The sequence below is a fragment of the Plasmodium falciparum genome (genome assembly GCF_000002765.6).
Source record: "Plasmodium falciparum 3D7 genome assembly, chromosome: 7".
In the NCBI taxonomy this organism is placed as follows: domain Eukaryota; phylum Apicomplexa; class Aconoidasida; order Haemosporida; family Plasmodiidae; genus Plasmodium; species Plasmodium falciparum.
In genome coordinates, this window is record NC_004328.3 from 400001 (window position 1) to 420000 (window position 20000).

A 20000-nucleotide genomic window follows, 5' to 3' on the forward strand; every position below is an offset into this window, starting at 1 on the left:
TGTTAAAAATATATTTTTCTTTTTCGACTTTTTTTTATTATCATTTTCATCCTCAACTTTTTTACTCATACTACTATAATCATTTCTTATAAAACTTTTATAAAATATATTTTCCCTTTTTTTATAATTTCTACTAGTATCATAAACAATATTTCTTATATTCAATAATACATTAAAATTGTTATATCCATTTTTTTTTTTATTACATATTTTGTTTAAGCTATTTAAAAGCACCTTATTCATTTTTGAAATAATGAAACAGCAAAAAAACAAAAATAACGTAAACAATTATGATGTACATAAAATATATATATATATATATATATATATATATTATTTATATATTATTCACATTTACATTTATTTATTTATATCTTCCTATTTTATACGATAAAATAAATTCGATTTAAATAAAATATACGTTAAATTAAATTCTTATATCTTAACATTTCGACATACATTTATTAATTGATTTTATTTTATTTATTTTGTTATATCCATATAAATAAACGTATCGCACATGAGTTTTTTTTTTTTTTTTTTTTTTTTTTTATATAATACTTTTTAATAGTGAAACACATACATATTTTTTACCATTTTAAATATATATATGGTGTACCATTTTGGGTTAATATATTTTTTGTAATTATATATTAATATATACATAATAAATATAAATTAATATTATATATATATATATATATATATATATAAATAATTGGAGTGTCCTATTTTGAAGCTATGTCCTTTGGAATACAGCACTTTACAAAAAAAAAATTATTTTATAATAAATGGAAAAAAAAGAACAGAACAAAATAATACATATTTATATTTAATACCAAAAAAAAAAGAAAAAAAAAAGAAAAAGAAAAAAAAAAAACTCCTATATATATATTATAAACGAATTACATCCTAATTTTTTTTTTTTTCTTCTTTTTAAATATAATAATTATTTATATGCCATATTTATTTATTATACATATATATATATATATATATATATATATATTACATTAAAAAATTAAAAAAAAGTAATATATTAAATAATATGTTCGTATTTTTTTTATTTATGTTTGTATTTTTATTTTTTTGTATAATCTATGAAAAGAAATAATTACCTATATAATATATTATATAATATATATATATATATATAGTCTAAATAAAAAAATACATATAAAATATATATACAGTATCAAAAAAATGTAATGTATAAAAAATAAAATATTGGGGGTAGAGAAATATTTTTATAAGGGTTAAATAATAGGCCTATTTTGTTTTTATATACATTATGGCTTAAAAGAAGAAATATATATATATATATATAATTATAATTATATATAAAATTTTTTTTAAGGTTTTAAATAAATACATATTTATTTATGTATTAATATATTATATATATATATATATATATATATATTATATTACCACATTACCATAATATTAAATTATATATATATTATATATATATATATATATATATATATATTATATATATATATATATATATTAATTATATATATATAAATATTACCACATCATCATAATATTAAATTTATATATATATATATATATATATATTATAATAATAAATATAATTTTATACTTCAATTCTCATATTTCAATATATTCCTTTTAAAGCTCTAAATAGATTCTAAAAAATTAGAACCCTAAGAATATCAGCTCATATATATATGTAAATAAAAATAAAAGTAACTCCTACTGTATTTATATAATATTTAGAAATTTTATATAGTAGTTGAGTGATTCTATATACATATACATAAATAAATTACATAATATTATAAATTTTTTTTATATTATATTAGAATGTTTACTATATAAAAATAAATATTTTCTTATATATTTTTTTATTTTTCCATATGAAAAAAGAAATTTTTTATATATTTTTTTATTATATTTTATAAATAAAAAAGAACTTATACCTATTATTATTATTATATATAAAAAATATATATTTTTTATAAATTCCTATTTTTCCGATTATTTATTTATTTTTTTTTTTTATTGTTTAAAAATATATAAAAAAAATTCTTATATATTTAATATTATAAGTCCATAAATATATATAATTTATATAATTTATATATTTCCATACTTTTTTTATTATATATCATGAGATAAAATAAATTTCATATAGAAATCGTATTTATTTATTAATTTGATATATATTAATAAATAAATATTAATAATAATATGTTATATATATATATATATTTATTTAATTATTATATAGGAAACTATATATATATATATATTATATTTTTTTTTTTTTGAAATATAATAATATATAATATTATTCTAAAAATATCTATATTCTTATACTTGAACCTTTTTTTTTTTTTTTTTTTTTTTTTTTGACTTTCGATTGTTCATTCTGTTTATTGTATAAATATATAAATATATATATATTGTATATTTTATTACATATATTTTTTTTTTTTGAAAGTTAAGAATTTTAACTTAATAAAAAAAGTACATATATTTTTAATAAATGTCCTCCATTATATAAATTGTTATATAAAAGATTTTATATAATTTAAATAGAATTCATTTATAAACAAATTTGTTTATAAAAATATATTTATGTATATATAATATAAATATATATATTTATATATATATATATATATATATATTACTATATATATTTTTTTTTTTTTTTCCTTTTTTTTACTTTCCCAAGTTGTACTGCTTCTAAGCTTTTTTTAATAAACATATATATAATTTGTACAAATATTTTAGATTATATACATGATGTATATTTGAATATATTTTCTATATATTTGTGGTTCCATTTTTGTATATTATATATAATATATTTATATATATATTGATATGTCAATATTTGTATAACACATGAAGTTTTTGTTTTTTTTTTTTTTTTTTTTTTAATGGAGAATATTTAATAATATATGAAAAAAATTTTATATAAATATATATATATATATATATATATATATATATATATATGTATATATATTTATATATACATGTATGTTTTTTAAAAAGTTAAATAATTCTATAGATTATTTTCATTGTCTTCCACATATATGACATAAATATTTTAAAATCGACATTCCGATATATTATATTTTTAGACTATAATATCCGTTAATAATAAATACACGCAGTCATATTATTTATTATACATTCATTTATTATTTTGTTTTTTTTAATTTCTTACATATAACAAAATGAAATTCGCAAGTAAAAAAAATAATCAAAAAAATTCAAGCAAAAATGACGAGCGTTATAGAGAATTAGATAATTTAGTACAAGAAGGAAGTAAGTATCCAAAAATGGAAATATGGAATGATATAAATGAATAGATAAATCAACCTATTGGATATATATATATATATATATATATATATATATATATATATGTATACCCATATGTATTAATTTTTTTTTTTTTTTTTTTTTTTTTTTTTTTTTTTTTTCCCTTGTCGACCTTAACAGATGGCTCACGTTTAGGTGGAGGTTCTTGTCTTGGTAAATGTGCTCATGTGTTTAAACTTATTTTTAAAGAGATTAAGGATAATATTTTTATTTATATTTTAAGTATTATTTATTTAAGTGTATGTGTAATGAATAAAATTTTTGCTAAAAGAACTTTAAACAAAATTGGTAACTATAGTTTTGTAACATCCGAAACTCACAACTTTATTTGTATGATTATGTTCTTTATTGTTTATTCCTTATTTGGAAATAAAAAGGGAAATTCAAAAGTAAGATAAATCAATATATTAAAATGATGGATTTATAAGAGAATCTATTCCACCTACCAATATAAAACATTACACATATATATATATATATATATATATATATATATATATATATATATATGTATGTATGTTGATTAATTTGTTTATATATTTATATTTATTTCTTATGACCTTTTTAGGAACGACACCGAAGCTTTAATTTACAATTTTTTGCTATATCCATGTTAGATGCCTGTTCAGTCATTTTGGCCTTCATAGGTCTTACAAGAACTACTGGAAATATCCAATCATTTGTTCTTCAATTAAGTATTCCTATTAATATGTTCTTCTGCTTTTTAATATTAAGATATAGGTAAGTATACTATTTTAAATTACAAAAAAAAAAAAAAAAAAAAAAAAAAAAAAAAAAAAAAAAATATAAAATATATATATATATTTATATATATTTATTTATATATTTATATATATTTATTTATATATTTATATATTTATTTATTTATATTTATTTATTTACTCCTTTTTAGATATCACTTATACAATTATCTCGGAGCAGTTATTATTGTTGTAACAATAGCTCTTGTAGAAATGAAATTATCTTTTGAAACACAAGAAGAAAATTCTATCATATTTAATCTTGTCTTAATTAGTGCCTTAATTGTAAGAAAACAAAATATATAAATAAATAAATATATATATATATATATATATATTGTAATATTTAATATATATTAACACTTAAACTTTGTTTTTATTATATTAATTTATATTCTTTATCATTTTTTTTTTTTTTTTTCCTTCTTTTTTTTTTAGCCTGTATGCTTTTCAAACATGACAAGGGAAATAGTTTTTAAAAAATATAAGATTGACATTTTAAGATTAAATGTAAGAAGAAAAATATAATAATAATAATATATATATTATATATATATTTCCTTTTTTACCACTTTTTTTTTTTTTATTCCTATAACGCATTATAATTATTTCTGTTATTTTTATTTCTTATAGGCTATGGTATCCTTTTTCCAATTGTTCACTTCTTGTCTTATATTACCTGTATACACCCTTCCATTTTTAAAACAACGTAAGAATTAATTAGGAAAGAAAAAATAAAATAAAATGAAATGTGCCCATATATATATATATATATATGTATGTATGTATAATTTTCCCTTTTTAGTTCATTTACCATATAATGAAATATGGACAAATATAAAAAATGGTTTCGCATGTTTATTCTTGGGAAGAAACACAGTCGTAGAGGTAAAATAGGATTTTCATTATATATTAAAAATTACTACTTATTATGTTAATAAAAAAATATGTTTTTTAATGTTCAATTTGTTTTATTTTAATTATTTTTTTTTTTTTTGTTTTGTTTCCTCTTCAGAATTGTGGTCTTGGTATGGCTAAGTTATGTGATGATTGTGACGGAGCATGGGTAAGAAGCTTATAATAAAATTTCAAAATTATAAGAGACATTTATATATATTTTAACAATAATAATTAAATAAAACAATATTATATATATTATATATATTATTATTTTATTTATTATTTTTTATTTTTTTTTTTTAGAAAACCTTCGCATTGTTTTCCTTCTTTAACATTTGTGATAATTTAATAACCAGCTATGTAAGAATAAAAAGGATGAAAAACGTTGATACATACAAGAGGAAATAAATATGGGAATGTTTAATTGAATTAAGATATATATATATATATATATATATATATATATATATGTAACCATATAATTTTTCATTTTCTATGCTTTTTATAGATTATCGACAAATTTTCTACCATGACATATACTATTGTTAGTTGTATACAAGGTCCAGCAATAGCAATTGCTTATTACTTTAAATTCTTAGCCGTAAGAATTAAAAAGATATAAATATATAAATATATATGTGAAATATATGATATATATGATATATATTTTTTATATGTAATGTTTTTTTTTTTTTTCACAATATACATTTAAATGTTTATGATGGTACAACGTATCATATTTTATAATAATTTTATGCATTCATGTATATTATTTTTACTTTTTAATTTTATAGGGTGATGTTGTAAGAGAACCAAGATTATTAGATTTCGTAACTTTGGTAAGTGTGAAATTAAAAAATGAATTTTTTTTTTTTTTTTTTATGAACAAAATAATGTGTATATAATATGTGTGTAATATCAAATGGCTTGTTCGTTCATAAATATTTATATTTTTTTTTTTTTTTTTTTTTTTTTTTTTTTTACAGTTTGGCTACCTATTTGGTTCTATAATTTACCGTGTAGGAAATATTATCTTAGAAAGTAATACAAAAATAAGATAAAAAAATATAATATATAAAATATGTATATTGTTCTTATATATTTTGTTCATATATATATATATATATATATATATTTTTATATTTCCATCTGTCTTTTTATTCTATTGTTATAATTTATCATAAATTTTTTTTAAATTTGCTTACATTAGGAAAAAAAATGAGAAATGAAGAAAATGAAGATTCCGAAGGAGAATTAACCAACGTCGATTCAATTATTACACAATAAAATTATATCATTTATTTTTTTATATTTTTTATATTTTTTTTATTTTTCATGTTTTTTTCTTTATTTTTTTTTTTTTTTTTTTCCTTTTTTTTTTTAATAAATCATTTTCCTAATATTTATATTTGCTATCGCATTACACTTTATAAGGAATAATGTTGAAGGTATAGAGATCTCTTTATTATTATTAAGATGTAAATTTTTTATGAAATTTTGTACTTTTTTAGTATTTATATTATATACACATAAATATATATATATTTATTTATTGATATTTGAAAAAAGAATAAGGAAATAAAAAAAGGGAAAAAAAAAAAAGTTAAAAGTATATATATATATATATATATATATATTTATTTATTTATATATATTATTATGTATGTTTATAATTTATATATATATGTCATAAAAAGAAATATAATTATATATATATATATTATATTATATATATATATAAATTTTTTTAAATTATAAACTATTGTTATTGTTAAATTTAATTTTTAATTCATTAAAAATCAGATTACCAAAGATTTTTTCCATTCTTCAATCATGATAATAGAAATGAGAAGAAGCAAAAAAAGAAAAAAAAAAAAAATTCATACTGTGTCAAAGGAGCAAACAATTTTGTCCAATTGACAAATATGTATATATATAAAATATATATATATATATATATATATATATATATATATATATATATTTATTGATTTATTCCTTTTCTTTTTTTTTTCCCTTTTGGTGTTTTGATAAATAGGTAAAAAATAAAATATATAAAAATTATCTCTAACATTCGTAAAGATTTATTTTATTTTTTAATTTTTTCTATTTTATCAAGTTTGTAAATTATCATTTCATTAATGAAATAATAAGAATACAAAATGTTTTGTATTTGTTCTTGTTAAGAAGATTTTACAATTATATTTTTTTTTTTAATTTATTTTATAAAATATAATTAAGATTATATCTTCTAAAAGAAAAAAAAAAAAGAAAAAAGAAATATTTTGTATAATGAAATTTGAAATATCTTTCGCCACTTATTTCAAGTTTCAGTTATTTTATTTTATTTTATTTTTTTTTTTTTTTTCTTGCTTCTTCTCTTTCTTCTTGTATAATATTAGTTATCATCATCTTTTTAACGAATTAAATACAAAATAAATGTATTTTACTAAAAAAAGAAAAAAAAAAAAAAAAGTATGTTATATTTTTTTTTTTTTGTTAAATAATGCCTTATTCAAAGATAATGTTTTTTTAATAAAACAGAAATATTATTATATTTATTCTTATAAAATGGGTGGAATATATAAGGGTCAAAAAAAAAAAAAATAATAAAATAAATAAATAAATAAATAAAATATATAAATAAAATAATAATAAAATAAAAGGAATAAATAATTATATAATATATATATTATATATATATATTATGTATATATATTTTATATATTCCAGTATGTTCGCGATAAAAAAAAAAAAATATATTTAATAAATAAAAATTACAAGGACCAGAAAAATATATACTGCACATATATATATGTATATATATATATATATATATAATTATTTAATATAATAATTTTTTTGTAAATCCCATTGTATCATTAATATTGAAATTTAATTTCTTATTTCTTATTTTTTTTATATTACACATTCGTACATACATAATATATATATATATATATATAAGAGAAAATAATAAAACACGTTAATATATATATATATATATATATATATATTATATATATATATTTATTTATTTATTTATATATTATTACGCATTAATCATTTAAAGTACCATTTTGTATTTTTTTTTTTTTTTTTGAAGTTATATTATATATATATATATATATATAAAATATATCGAATAATGAAAAATATCAGAGTAAATATGATATAAAAGAAGATGTTTACTTTTCTTGTTATTATTGTAAACGTATTGGTTTGCATATGTTTCTTAAATACAAAATACCAGATTCAACTGGATTATAGTGTACCTAGTACCTTAATCAATTTAGATAGATCTTTAAAATATACGAACATAACGGTAGGAAAAGATTCCTTTCTTTGTATATTAGATAAGTCTGATAGTTTTGATACATGTGAGCAATATGATTTATTGAAAGAGGTTGATGATTTTTACCCTAATGGGTTTGACGAACATAAAGAAATAAATAATAATAATAATAATAATAAAAAGAAGAAGAGTTATAATAATAATTATAAAAATAATTATAATCATATCAGCAATAATGGTGACAATCAAATTAATAATGATTATGATACAACCTACAATAGGTATGATTATATAGAAGAACATCTAAATAAAAACTTTCTTCTAAAATATCAAGATAATAATAATATGAACTATAATTTATACCTAAAGGAAGATAACTACGAAATCGAATATCATAATGCACATTACTGGATGAATGTCCAAGATGAAAATATACAAGCAAGCGATCTTACACAAAATATTATTAAAGATGTTGGTGATAATAATACAAGTTATAAGAACAGTAATAATAACGGTTGGACTTGTAATAACGTATTGAATAAATTAAATAATAAATATTCCAAAGAATTAAAGGGGGGGAAAAAAAAAAAAAAAAAAAAAAAAAAAAAAGATAAAAAAAAAAAAAATCATTATGATTATTTTTCGAACGAAAGAAACGAAAAAGTTGATAAATTAAATAAGACATTTAATTGTAATTTTAAAAGGTTATATGATTATATTTTTTATAAACATAAAATTAATGCGTATCATAAATATAGAATATATAATAATATTAATGATGACGTATTATTAAAAAGTCATATAATAAAAGGGAAAATGTTAACCATAAATAATACATGTATTGATGCGTTTAATAATGGAAATATATTAAAAATATGTTTAAATAAATCTATATCATTTATAACAAAAAGATATCATACGAAACATAAAAAACATATCACTATATCTACTTATGCTATAGGAAAAGATTTATTATTTTCTAATAATACTGTTGTACAATATTATAGTGATGGCAAATATTTTTTTGAAGTATTATTTTTATGTGGTAATAATAATTTAAGAGTTAATAGTTTTGAAAAGCTGTATAATGTATATTATCCATTCATTTTCCAAATATATGAACATTTAAATACAACTATTACTAAACTTTATAATATTATAATAAAAAAATTAAAAGATAATGATGTATATTTTTTTAAATCATTTTCGAATTATCAATATACTGAAGATTATTATAAATCATTAAAACAAAAATTAATACACAATTTAAATTTATATTATCCTGAAGCTATATATTTATATCGTATTACATTAAGTGGATATATGTTTTGTAATTATACAGAGAAAATAAATCCACCAAATTTTTTTCTTTTAAAAAATCTGATGAATAAATGTCATCATTTTATTAGAGAAGATGATACCATGTTTGAAATATGTTTACCATATAGTGTTATACAATATAAGAAAAATGCTTATGGGAAAGAAAAATATCCATTAGTTTTATTAGGATCATCATATAATTCACTTAATCAAGGTAAACCCTTTTATGAAAAAATGTATGATATTTTTCCTGTATTAAAATCTAATCATATGATGAAAAAAACTATAGAATATTATAATAAATTGAAAGGAAACCTATCAACATCTAATCCTTTGCCCACACAACAAAATTCGCTATCATCTACAAATACGAATAATTCAAATATATCAAATGTAAAATATGATTATTCAAATAAAAAAAAAAATTTAACTTCACCTCAAATGTTGTCATCTTTAGAGGAATTTTCTTTAAGGAATGGATTATCTCCAAATAGTATGGGAACATCAGCTAATATATCACCACAAAATAGTATGACTACACCAAATAATACATCTGATACAAAAGGGGTGTCATCATCAAATACGTTGTCATCACCAAATACGTTGTCATCATCAAATAGGTTGTCATCACCAAATACGTTGTCATCACCAAATACGTTGTCGTCATCAAATAGGTTGTCATCACCAAATACGTTGTCATCATCAAATACGTTGCCATCATCAAATACGTTGTCGTCATCAAATACGTTGTCATCATCAAATACGTTATCATCACCAAATACGTTGTCATCATCAAATACTTTTTCATCAGCACCAAATTTATTCCCATCCTCTTTTAATGTGTCTTATACCCCCTTTTACATAACCTCCCTTTCTGCTTACTTTTCTTCATCAGCACACCATATGCCATATGTAAGTACCTATATAATTGATAAACCACTGGAGGTGCTAAAATATGGAAATGGTAGTTTTTATAAAGCGTTGGCTTTTGATTTAAAGGGAGGAAAATGTATAGATTCCTTAGACGAAGTTCATGATTATATAACGACAATGTATTTTGACTGTTCTTTAAATTACAAAAGCGGAACTCAAACAAAAGTTGTTAATGTATTCCAATCAACGGAATGTCATTACTATGTGCATATAACTTCACCTTATGTCTGCGCTCATCCACTGTTACATATGCCCATGAAATCAAAAAATGAGACGGTAAAATGTTTTAGGAATATATATGCAGCAAGTTCCCAGCTTCAGGATAAGTGGGCGAGTAATACGTTTAATAATATTATGTATAATCAATATGATAGTATGCCTAATATTATAAGTAGTAATATTATAAATAATAACAATAATGTGAATAATTTTTATAATATTAGTAATAAATGGAATGACCCGAATATATCATCTTATAAAAATCATAATGAATATACATTACCAAATTTTTTTTTTAATAAAGAAGATATATTAAAGAATGACGATTTTATTAGTAATGATGATAAAATGAATTTATTGGAATATTATCTTTTACAAAATAAAATATTTAAGAATAAAAATTTCCTTTCCTTTGAAGCTATACCAAAAGATACAGAAATTATATTTGGAAAGAAATATTATTTTGGTTTAGGAAATTATGTACGGAAACGAATTTATAAATCAATTCCCATATTCCATATAGGAAATGTTGTAAGACACAAATATTGGAATTACCAAGCTGTAGTTATTAGTTGGGATTATTCATGTTTTGCTCCGAACGAATGGAAAAAAAAATCCTTTTCTGAATACCCCCCTGAATTTCAAAACACAGTTCATTATCTTCTCTTAATAAATAACAAGAAGAAAAAAAATCAAAATGTATTTTGTTATACTAAGGATCCAAATAAAAAGAATTGTAACAAAGGTAATAAGGAACATAAAAAAAATGTAAACATAAAAAACAATGAAAATGAAAATGAAAATGTTAATGTTAATGTTAATGTGAATGGTGGTGATTATAAAGACCATTTTAATCAACATGATAAAAATAGATATAATAAAAACAAAATGGATTATGGCCCTAATGATAAATTAACATATAATAAAAATTATGGAGAAAAAGAAAAAAAAAAAGAAAATGATACTAATCAAACTGATGAGGAAGTTTTCCATTTTGCTTATGTACCAGAATCAAGTTTAATTTATGGTGATGAAATTATATATAATGAATACTTATATGAATTTTTTGAAAAATATAATAATTCCTTTCATTTTTATATTCCTAAAAAAAAACATATCATATGGAAACTATTCCCATATGACTTTTTTAATTTAATCTTTTAAATATTCACATGAACAAAATTATTGAATTTGATAAAACAAACCACAAGCACATAATGGTGGGGCAAAAAAAAAAAAAAAAAAAAAAAATATATATATATATATATATATATATTATATATATATATGAAATTTATTATATATACATTTCTTTCTCATTTTTATTTTATTTTGTTTTTTTGTTCACATATATATATATATATTATATATGTGTGTAATTTTTTTATTTGTGTTTTTTATAAAATATATATATTTCATTTTGTACAAAAAAATTACAAATATATTTGAAAATAACTTTGTTTTAAAAAAAACAAAGTGGACATATATATAAATAAATAAATAAATAAATAAATAAATATATATATATATATATATATATACATATTATATAATATCTTTAATTTTATTTTGGTCATGCAATTCTTGCAACTTGTCTATGCCACCTATAAATTTTTGATTAACATATAATTGAGGAAATGTAGGCCAGTTCGAATAAATTTTTAAAGCATTTCTTAATTCTTGATTATCTAAAATATTGACTGTATGAATTTGTTTTACTTTATTTAATTTTAAAATGTGAATAGCTTGTTTACTATATTTACAATAAGGATTTAAAGCTGTGCCTTTCATAAATAAAACAACATTATATTTTTTTAAAATATTTTCAATAATATTTATTATATCTTCACTTAATTTTATATTCTCTTCTACTCTTTCGAATTCACCATGTTCATCTTTTATACATTTATCATTAACATATTCATATTTTATACATTTATCATTATCATTTTTATCTTTTACATGTTCATGCTCCTCAACAAAGGGTAACAAAAGGTTTGATGAATTGAACTCTACCTCTTCCCCCTCACCCTTTGTAATAATATTTTCATTTTTACTTTGTTCATACAATTCATCAAAATAATTTACTAATTCATTATTATCGATGTGTACCTTATTTTGATTTATTTTATTGTTAAATAATTCATTGTGGTACCTATCATAATTTTTTTTTCCTCCTCCTTCTTTTGGATCCTGGGTAACTTCACAGGATGTTAAGAATATTATATTTTTTAATTTTATGAAATCTTTAATATGGTACGAATTTTTATTATCTGGACTTTTTTGTTTTTTAAAAAGTATGGAATGAATACCCAGAGAAGCACAAATATAAATTAAATTTGGCGCTCTTATGTATTTGTTCATTTTTTTTTTATGTTATTAAAAAAAAAAAAAATTAAAAAATAAAATAAAATAAAATATACATATATATATGTTCATATTTATATTTATTTATTCATTTGTTTGAAAAAAAATATCAAAATTATAGAAATATAAACACTTGACAAATTAAAAAAAAAAAAAATAAAATATAATATAATATAATATAATATAATAAATAATTATATATATATATATATATATATATATATATATATATATTTATTTATTTATTTATTCATCCTTATAGTGGCATATATACATATGGTACACATTTATTAATACCGTTAAGTCTTTTTACAAGTATTTGAAGGAGCGAATATGTGCAAAAGTAAGGATTATTTTCCCATAATTATAAAATATGTGTATAATTAAAATAGTGTTCATTCCTTTTTTTGATTAGCGTTGAGCAATAATTCAAATGTTGAAATGTGGAGAATTGTTTGTGTAGCTACTAAGGAATAGTTTGGTTTTAAATTATATTTTTGTAAAATATTCATAACTCTTTCATGGGCTACATTTAAATCAATATGATTAGTTACAAGGAATTTAATAAAAGGCTCATTATTTATATATACGTCTTTTAAATTTTTTACAGGTAAGGAAGAAATTTGAAAGCTTAAAATGATACTATCATTATTTTTTTTTAAAATATCTAATTTATTTTTATTATATGATATTATTTTAAATGGACAAGGCATATATCTCCATATTTTATAATTAATTTTTATATTATTATAATTAATAACAGAACAATTTAAAGCATTTAACATATTTATATCTATATTTTTATAATTTGAATTCATATTGGAATTTTGTACATCATTATTATTTTTAATATTTTTAATATTTTTAATATTATTATTTATATAATTACTTAAATATTCTTTATCATCTTCATTTTTTATTATATCCATCGAATTATTCATATCATTATAATCTATTTTTATATCATTTTTATTATATTTTAATATATTATCCATATGTAAATTTTTCTCTTCTCCTTTTTCTTTTATTATAAATGGAATAATTATTTCAATAAATTTTTTATCATTATATTTTATTTCCTTATTTTTATTCTTTTTATATTTTAAAAACAAATCTGATTTTTCAACATTATTTATACTATCATTTATTACATCTTTCTCTTCTCTCAAAGTAAATTGGGTCTCTATAAAAGGAGAACACAAAACATCTGTATTTTTAGATAACCAAAAATCTAAATGTTCGTAATAAGATAAAACAGAATTAAAAACTAATGACGAAAATTCACAAATCTTTTTTTTATCATTAATTACTTCATTCAATATACAAAAAAAAACATCTACATCTTGTAACTTTAATCTTAATAACCATATTCTAATATATTTATATATTATATTCAATGAGCAATTTATTTCACAGTTTTCTTTTAAAATATTATCTTTATATAAAATCAAAAGTTTTCTTGAATACTCCTCCCCACACACCTCACCATCACAATTAATTTTATTATCATCACAATTTTTATTATCATCACAATTTTTATTATCATCACAATTTTTATTATCATCACAATTTTTATTATCATCACCATTTATTTTATTATCATCACCATTCATTTTATTATCACCATTCATTTTATTATCACCATTCATTTTATTATCACCATTCATTTTATTATCACCATTCATTTTATTATCACCATTCATTTTATTATCACCATTCATTTTATTATCACCATTCATTTTATTATCACCATTCATTTTATTATCACCATTCATTTTATTATCACCATTCATTTTATTATCACCATTCATTTTATTATCACCATTCATTTTATTATCATCACCATTTATTTTTTTTTTTTTTTGAAGACAGTAAAACCAGGCATCCTCCTCATCAACCTCTTCGCCCACATTTTCAAAGTATAAGCTAATACCATGTGTCAAATAATGTATTTGAGAAACCCATATATTATCAGACATATAATTAATAATATGATCAAAATTTATAAGCTCCTTTTCTTTTTGATCCTCTTTTAAATAATGTATATATTGTTGTGCAGTATCCATTTTATTATTCTTATGATTATTATCACAATAATTAATTTCCTTTACCTTCTTATAGTAAGATTTTATATCATTAAAATCATCAAATTTTAAACTTCTTAAAAAAAAGGCTTTTTTTATCAACCTTCTATTAAGAAGATACTTATTTTGTGTTGTTTGAAAAAACATTATATAATTATTAAAACAATAAGTGTTTATAAGATATTTCCATCTTTTCATATGTATGTTATTCAAAGTAAGTGTACTATTTATTAATGAATATGTATACATATTACCATTCTCATTTATTGTATTTATATTATGTTGTTCTTCATTTTGTGTAGATGTTTTTTTTTTTGGATTTATCTCTATTATATTATTATCTGTTACTTGTATAAACTCATTATCAACTTTTTCAACTTCATTTGTTTTTAATTTTTTATACTTCAAATCTTTTATGTTTTCTTCCTTATTATCTTCTACATTTATTATATTTATACAATTATTATCATCATTAAAAATATCATCCATATTAGTATGAAAAGTTTCATATTTTCTCTTGGCATTACTTATCTTTCTATCATTATTTAACCTTTCTGTATATAATGTTCTAACATTATATATGTTCCATATAAGATGTATATAAATATCGTCATTTTGATTATCATTATCATCTTTTTTTTTTTTTGTTGTTGTGGTATTATTTTCATCTGTATTCATATTTTTCACCTCAGGATTCGGTTGATTATCCCAAGACTTACTATTCTTTTTAGCTGTGATATATTGAAATACGTTACATATATTTCTATCATTTCTTAAGTTAATATCCGTGTAATCATTTTTTAGTCGACCTAGTAATGTTAACCACACTCCTAGGGTCCTTAAAAATTCAAATAGATTGTATAATACGGTAGGAAGAAAATATGGAGAGAAAAAAAATACTTCTGATGATATTATCTTGTTTTTCATTTTTAATATATACTTTATATTTGAAATAAACATCTCATATTCTTCAAAAACTCTCAAATCATTTGTTGAAAATATTTCCTCATCAAATTTGGTAAGTAACTTTTTAAGGGAAGAAGACCAAAAAGAACGTTCTTCATTTTTATTTTTTGTTTTATTTAAATCGGATATCTTATCATTATAATTTTGTGACACATTATTATTAGTTATATTAAAATTTATTAGATTACAATAGTTTAAAAATAAATAAATAAATAAATCTTCTTCATCCATATTATCAATAAATACATTTTGATTATTCAATGATGTATATGTTTGAACAGAAAAAGATGATAATAAATCATCTCGTGTTATTTTGCCATCCCTTTCTAATACTCCTTTTGAATGATCTCTTTGGATATTCAAAAATGAACCATTATAATTTTGTTGTTTATTTCTGAGATGATCGTCATATTTAAAATTTTTAAAAAAATAATTTTTTTTTTTGAAGCTCACATCATTTCTAACATTTTTATTATTATAACAAGTTAAATACGGTATGATTATAATTTGAGAATAGTATTCAGGATGTAATAAAATACATAAACATAAATTATTATTATTATTATTATTATTATTATTATTATTATATATATATAAATCTTTACATATCAAATTTATTGTAAATAAATTTTCATATTGTATATCGAATAACATGGAAGGATCCATAATATTTAAAAAATGGGTTTTTCTTAAATGTTCATTTGTTTTATTTATTAAAATATAAAAATTATGATGGAATTCATATGTTAAACATATTAATTTTAATAAATTATATATACTTTTCTTCTTTTCTAAATATAAATATAAATTATTTTTTTCTTTAATAAAAATGTTATTTATACAATCAATTGGATTATTAAAAGATATATCGATAAATAATAAATTCTTTAAAATGTCATTACACGTAGAAAAAGGTGTTGTCATATCATTTCTATTTTTTTGTTTAAATGTATTATGGTTATTATTTAATATTTCTTCTTTTTGTATCATTTCATTGCTTTTAGGCAATTCATTTTTTATATTATTATTATTATTATTGTCATATTCATTATTCAGAAAATTTAAACTTATGGAACATGTTATATCTTTATTATAATTAGAATAATAGACAATATCAATATTTGATATATGACTATTTCTTACGACAAAATTAGAACACAGTATTTTATTTTCTAAATAATAAAGCTCGTTTGAAAAATCGAAAGTATAACAACTTTTTATAATACATGAAAATATATCTAAAATATTTAATTTTGTACTTTCATCATTTAATAATATATACATTTTTTTTATTAAAACCCAATTATTTATTTTACCTTCATTCGATGTTATTGTATTATTTGATGTATCCTGTTCATTCTTCTCATCATCAACCATATTAGAACATATATCTTTATTCATCACATTTGTGTCTATAATTTCATTCATTTTTATTTTATTCTCATTGTCAAGTAATTTATTTTGATCTATCATACATATAGTATTCATATCATCATTTTTTTTCCCATTGTCATATTTTTTTTTTTTTTTTTTTTTTTCAAGTTTCATATTTATAACTAAACATTTATGATATATAAATAACTCCCTATTTTTTATCACATCCAAATTATTTATTTTCATATACCTTTTTCCTTTTATTGGTATTTTAAAAAAAAGAGAACCACTACTATGGATTTTTATTAAAAGGTAAATCATCAATTCGTTATTTTTATCGTCCTTGTTCATGTCCTGTTCATTCTTCATAGCATACTTTTTATTGAATGATGTATATAAATGTAAAATATAATTATTGATATAGTTTTCTGGATATTCATAATAATTTGCATTTTTCCTTTTATTTATATAATATTGTAAATCTAGGGCACATTTTTTCTTTTGTTTAATGAAATTAAGATAATTTTGTTTATCAAAGAATTGGTATATATAACAAGGTTTATTACTATGACTATCCCCATGAACATTATTATGATCATCCCCATGAACATTATTATGACTATCCCCATGAACATTATTATGATCATCCCCATGAACATTACTATGACTATCATTATTAATAATATTCTCTACATATCTTTTCTCTTCAGCCTTTTCCATATTAGTTCCTCTCAAATTCTTCATTTCATTTTTTTTTCCACTCTTCTTTCCATTCATCATTATATGCGTGGAAAAATCGAAGCCATCCGAAAATAAGGGACAGTAAAAATTAACTTTTAATATATTATATAAATTAATAAACATATTAGAATTATTATCAATCACATCTTTCAAACTGTCAAAATATAAATGTATGTGTGAGGAAAGAAAATATTTTTTATGAATTAAGGGTATTATAAAACTATTATTTTTTTTAAATGTACTATTCATATCTTCTTCATATTTACCTCCTCCATTTTGTGTTTCCATACTTTTTTTTTTCATATTTTCAAATGTAATAATAATATATGTACAAAATATATAGCCTCTTTCTATTAATAAGCATAATAATAAGGGCGTATTTTTATTTACATATATTGTAAAATAAAAAACGGATACAAAATTTTTTTGATAAGAACAATTCTTTTTATCATCGAAAGTATTTTCTGGAAAGGTTCCTTTACTATTATAATTATCTTTGTCATTCAAATAATTTGTATGTTTATTCATATTATCATCATGGTTATTCATATTATCATCATGATTATTCATATTATCATCATGGTTATTCATATTATCATCTGGGTTATTCATATTATCATCATGGTTATTCATATTATCATAATGATCATTCATATTACCACCTTGATCATTCATATTATCATAATGATCATTCACAATATTATTTATTATTTCCCCCCTTTTCAATTCCCTTTTTAGTTGTGTCTCCAGATTATTTTCCTCACCCGAATAAATATAAAAATAAAAATCAATATACGAAAAAAATTCCTCCAGAAATTTTGTGATAACCAGATTAGATGAATAGTCCGATTTCTTTAAAAAATAATATAACATTAATTTGTGAAAAAAAACATTTGGATATAAATCCTTTTTATTAAAAACAAAATTTTCGATTTTACCAGGTCTTACTTGAAATCGTTCTTTTAAAAAATTATATATATAAATATAAGAAGAATAATATTTCAATAAATATAAAATATATATAATCAATTTTAAATTATAAGACAAACTAATCATATTTATAAAGATATCACTATCCCAGTGACATTTGAATACTAACTTTTCATTTATCATATTTATAAATAAATCAATTTTTTGATTATAAAATGTATATCTTAATATATATGAGTTTTCATTTTCTTTCTTCAACTTAATTAATGTTAGCAAATTAAATATATTATTATTTTGATAATAATTGGTATGGTCATTTTTCACATGGTCATTCATTTGGTCATATTTAATATTTCCATTTGTATCTTGACATTTCAACTCATCCTTTATAAAATGAAGATCAAAAAAATAATCCAACAATAAATCATGTATGTTTATAACACCTGTCTTATAAGAATACTCACTTTTTTCTAAGGAATCACTTAAATAATATACGTGCTTCCTAGATATGAGTAGAGTCGTATCATCATCACAAGTACAAAAAATTTTCAGTATAGAAAATAAAAAGAATACAATACAATATCCAATTTTGTTATACCAACTTTCTATATGAATATAATAAGGATTATAAGATAAAATATTTTTTATTTTTTTCTTCATAAAAAAACATATTACATATTCATAATAAGATAAAATATTTTTAAAAATAATATTTTTTTTTTTTTTTTTTTTTTTATTAGA

General features: G+C 18.8%; 5 protein-coding genes and 1 non-coding gene across 6 annotated transcripts in view; 2 read left to right on the forward strand and 4 right to left on the reverse strand.

The window, feature by feature from the left end:
• PF3D7_0708900 (protein SCO1, putative) overlaps positions 1–243 on the reverse strand; it is a gene marked incomplete at both ends in the record, with an annotated part of 954 nt that extends 711 nt beyond the window's left edge. Inside the window, one exon of the mRNA XM_001348967.1 lies at positions 1–243. This exon is cut by the window's left edge and continues 711 nt beyond it. Within this exon, the coding sequence (XP_001349003.1) occupies positions 1–243 (243 nt within the window).
• A 2978-nt stretch (positions 244–3221) lies between these two features.
• Positions 3222–6317, forward strand: PF3D7_0709000 (chloroquine resistance transporter; the record flags this gene model as incomplete). The annotated part of the gene is made up of 13 exons (XM_001348968.1): positions 3222–3312; positions 3490–3758; positions 3938–4110; positions 4283–4415; positions 4569–4640; positions 4764–4839; positions 4936–5018; positions 5146–5196; positions 5334–5390; positions 5539–5631; positions 5825–5869; positions 6017–6071; positions 6241–6317. The coding sequence occupies 13 exons, from the start codon at positions 3222–3224 to the stop codon at positions 6315–6317; spliced, it is 1275 nt and encodes a 424-aa protein (XP_001349004.1).
• Positions 6318–6819: 502 nt separating this feature from the next.
• PF3D7_0709050 lies at positions 6820–7448 on the reverse strand. The gene has a single exon (XR_002966617.1). It is a non-coding gene; the product is annotated as a small nucleolar RNA (small nucleolar RNA).
• A 766-nt stretch (positions 7449–8214) lies between these two features.
• PF3D7_0709100 (Cg1 protein) lies at positions 8215–11961 on the forward strand (the record flags this gene model as incomplete). Its single annotated transcript, XM_001348969.1, has 1 exon — positions 8215–11961. The coding sequence occupies one exon, from the start codon at positions 8215–8217 to the stop codon at positions 11959–11961; it is 3747 nt and encodes a 1248-aa protein (XP_001349005.1).
• Positions 11962–12342: 381 nt separating this feature from the next.
• Positions 12343–13161, reverse strand: PF3D7_0709200 (glutaredoxin-like protein; the record flags this gene model as incomplete). Its single annotated transcript, XM_001348970.1, has 1 exon — positions 12343–13161. One exon carries the CDS (start codon positions 13159–13161, stop codon positions 12343–12345), a length of 819 nt encoding a protein of 272 aa, XP_001349006.1.
• A 398-nt stretch (positions 13162–13559) lies between these two features.
• PF3D7_0709300 (Cg2 protein) overlaps positions 13560–20000 on the reverse strand; it is a gene marked incomplete at both ends in the record, with an annotated part of 8190 nt that continues 1749 nt past the window's right edge. Inside the window, one exon of the mRNA XM_001348971.1 lies at positions 13560–20000. This exon is cut by the window's right edge and continues 1749 nt beyond it. Coding sequence (XP_001349007.1) covers positions 13560–20000 — 6441 coding nt within the window.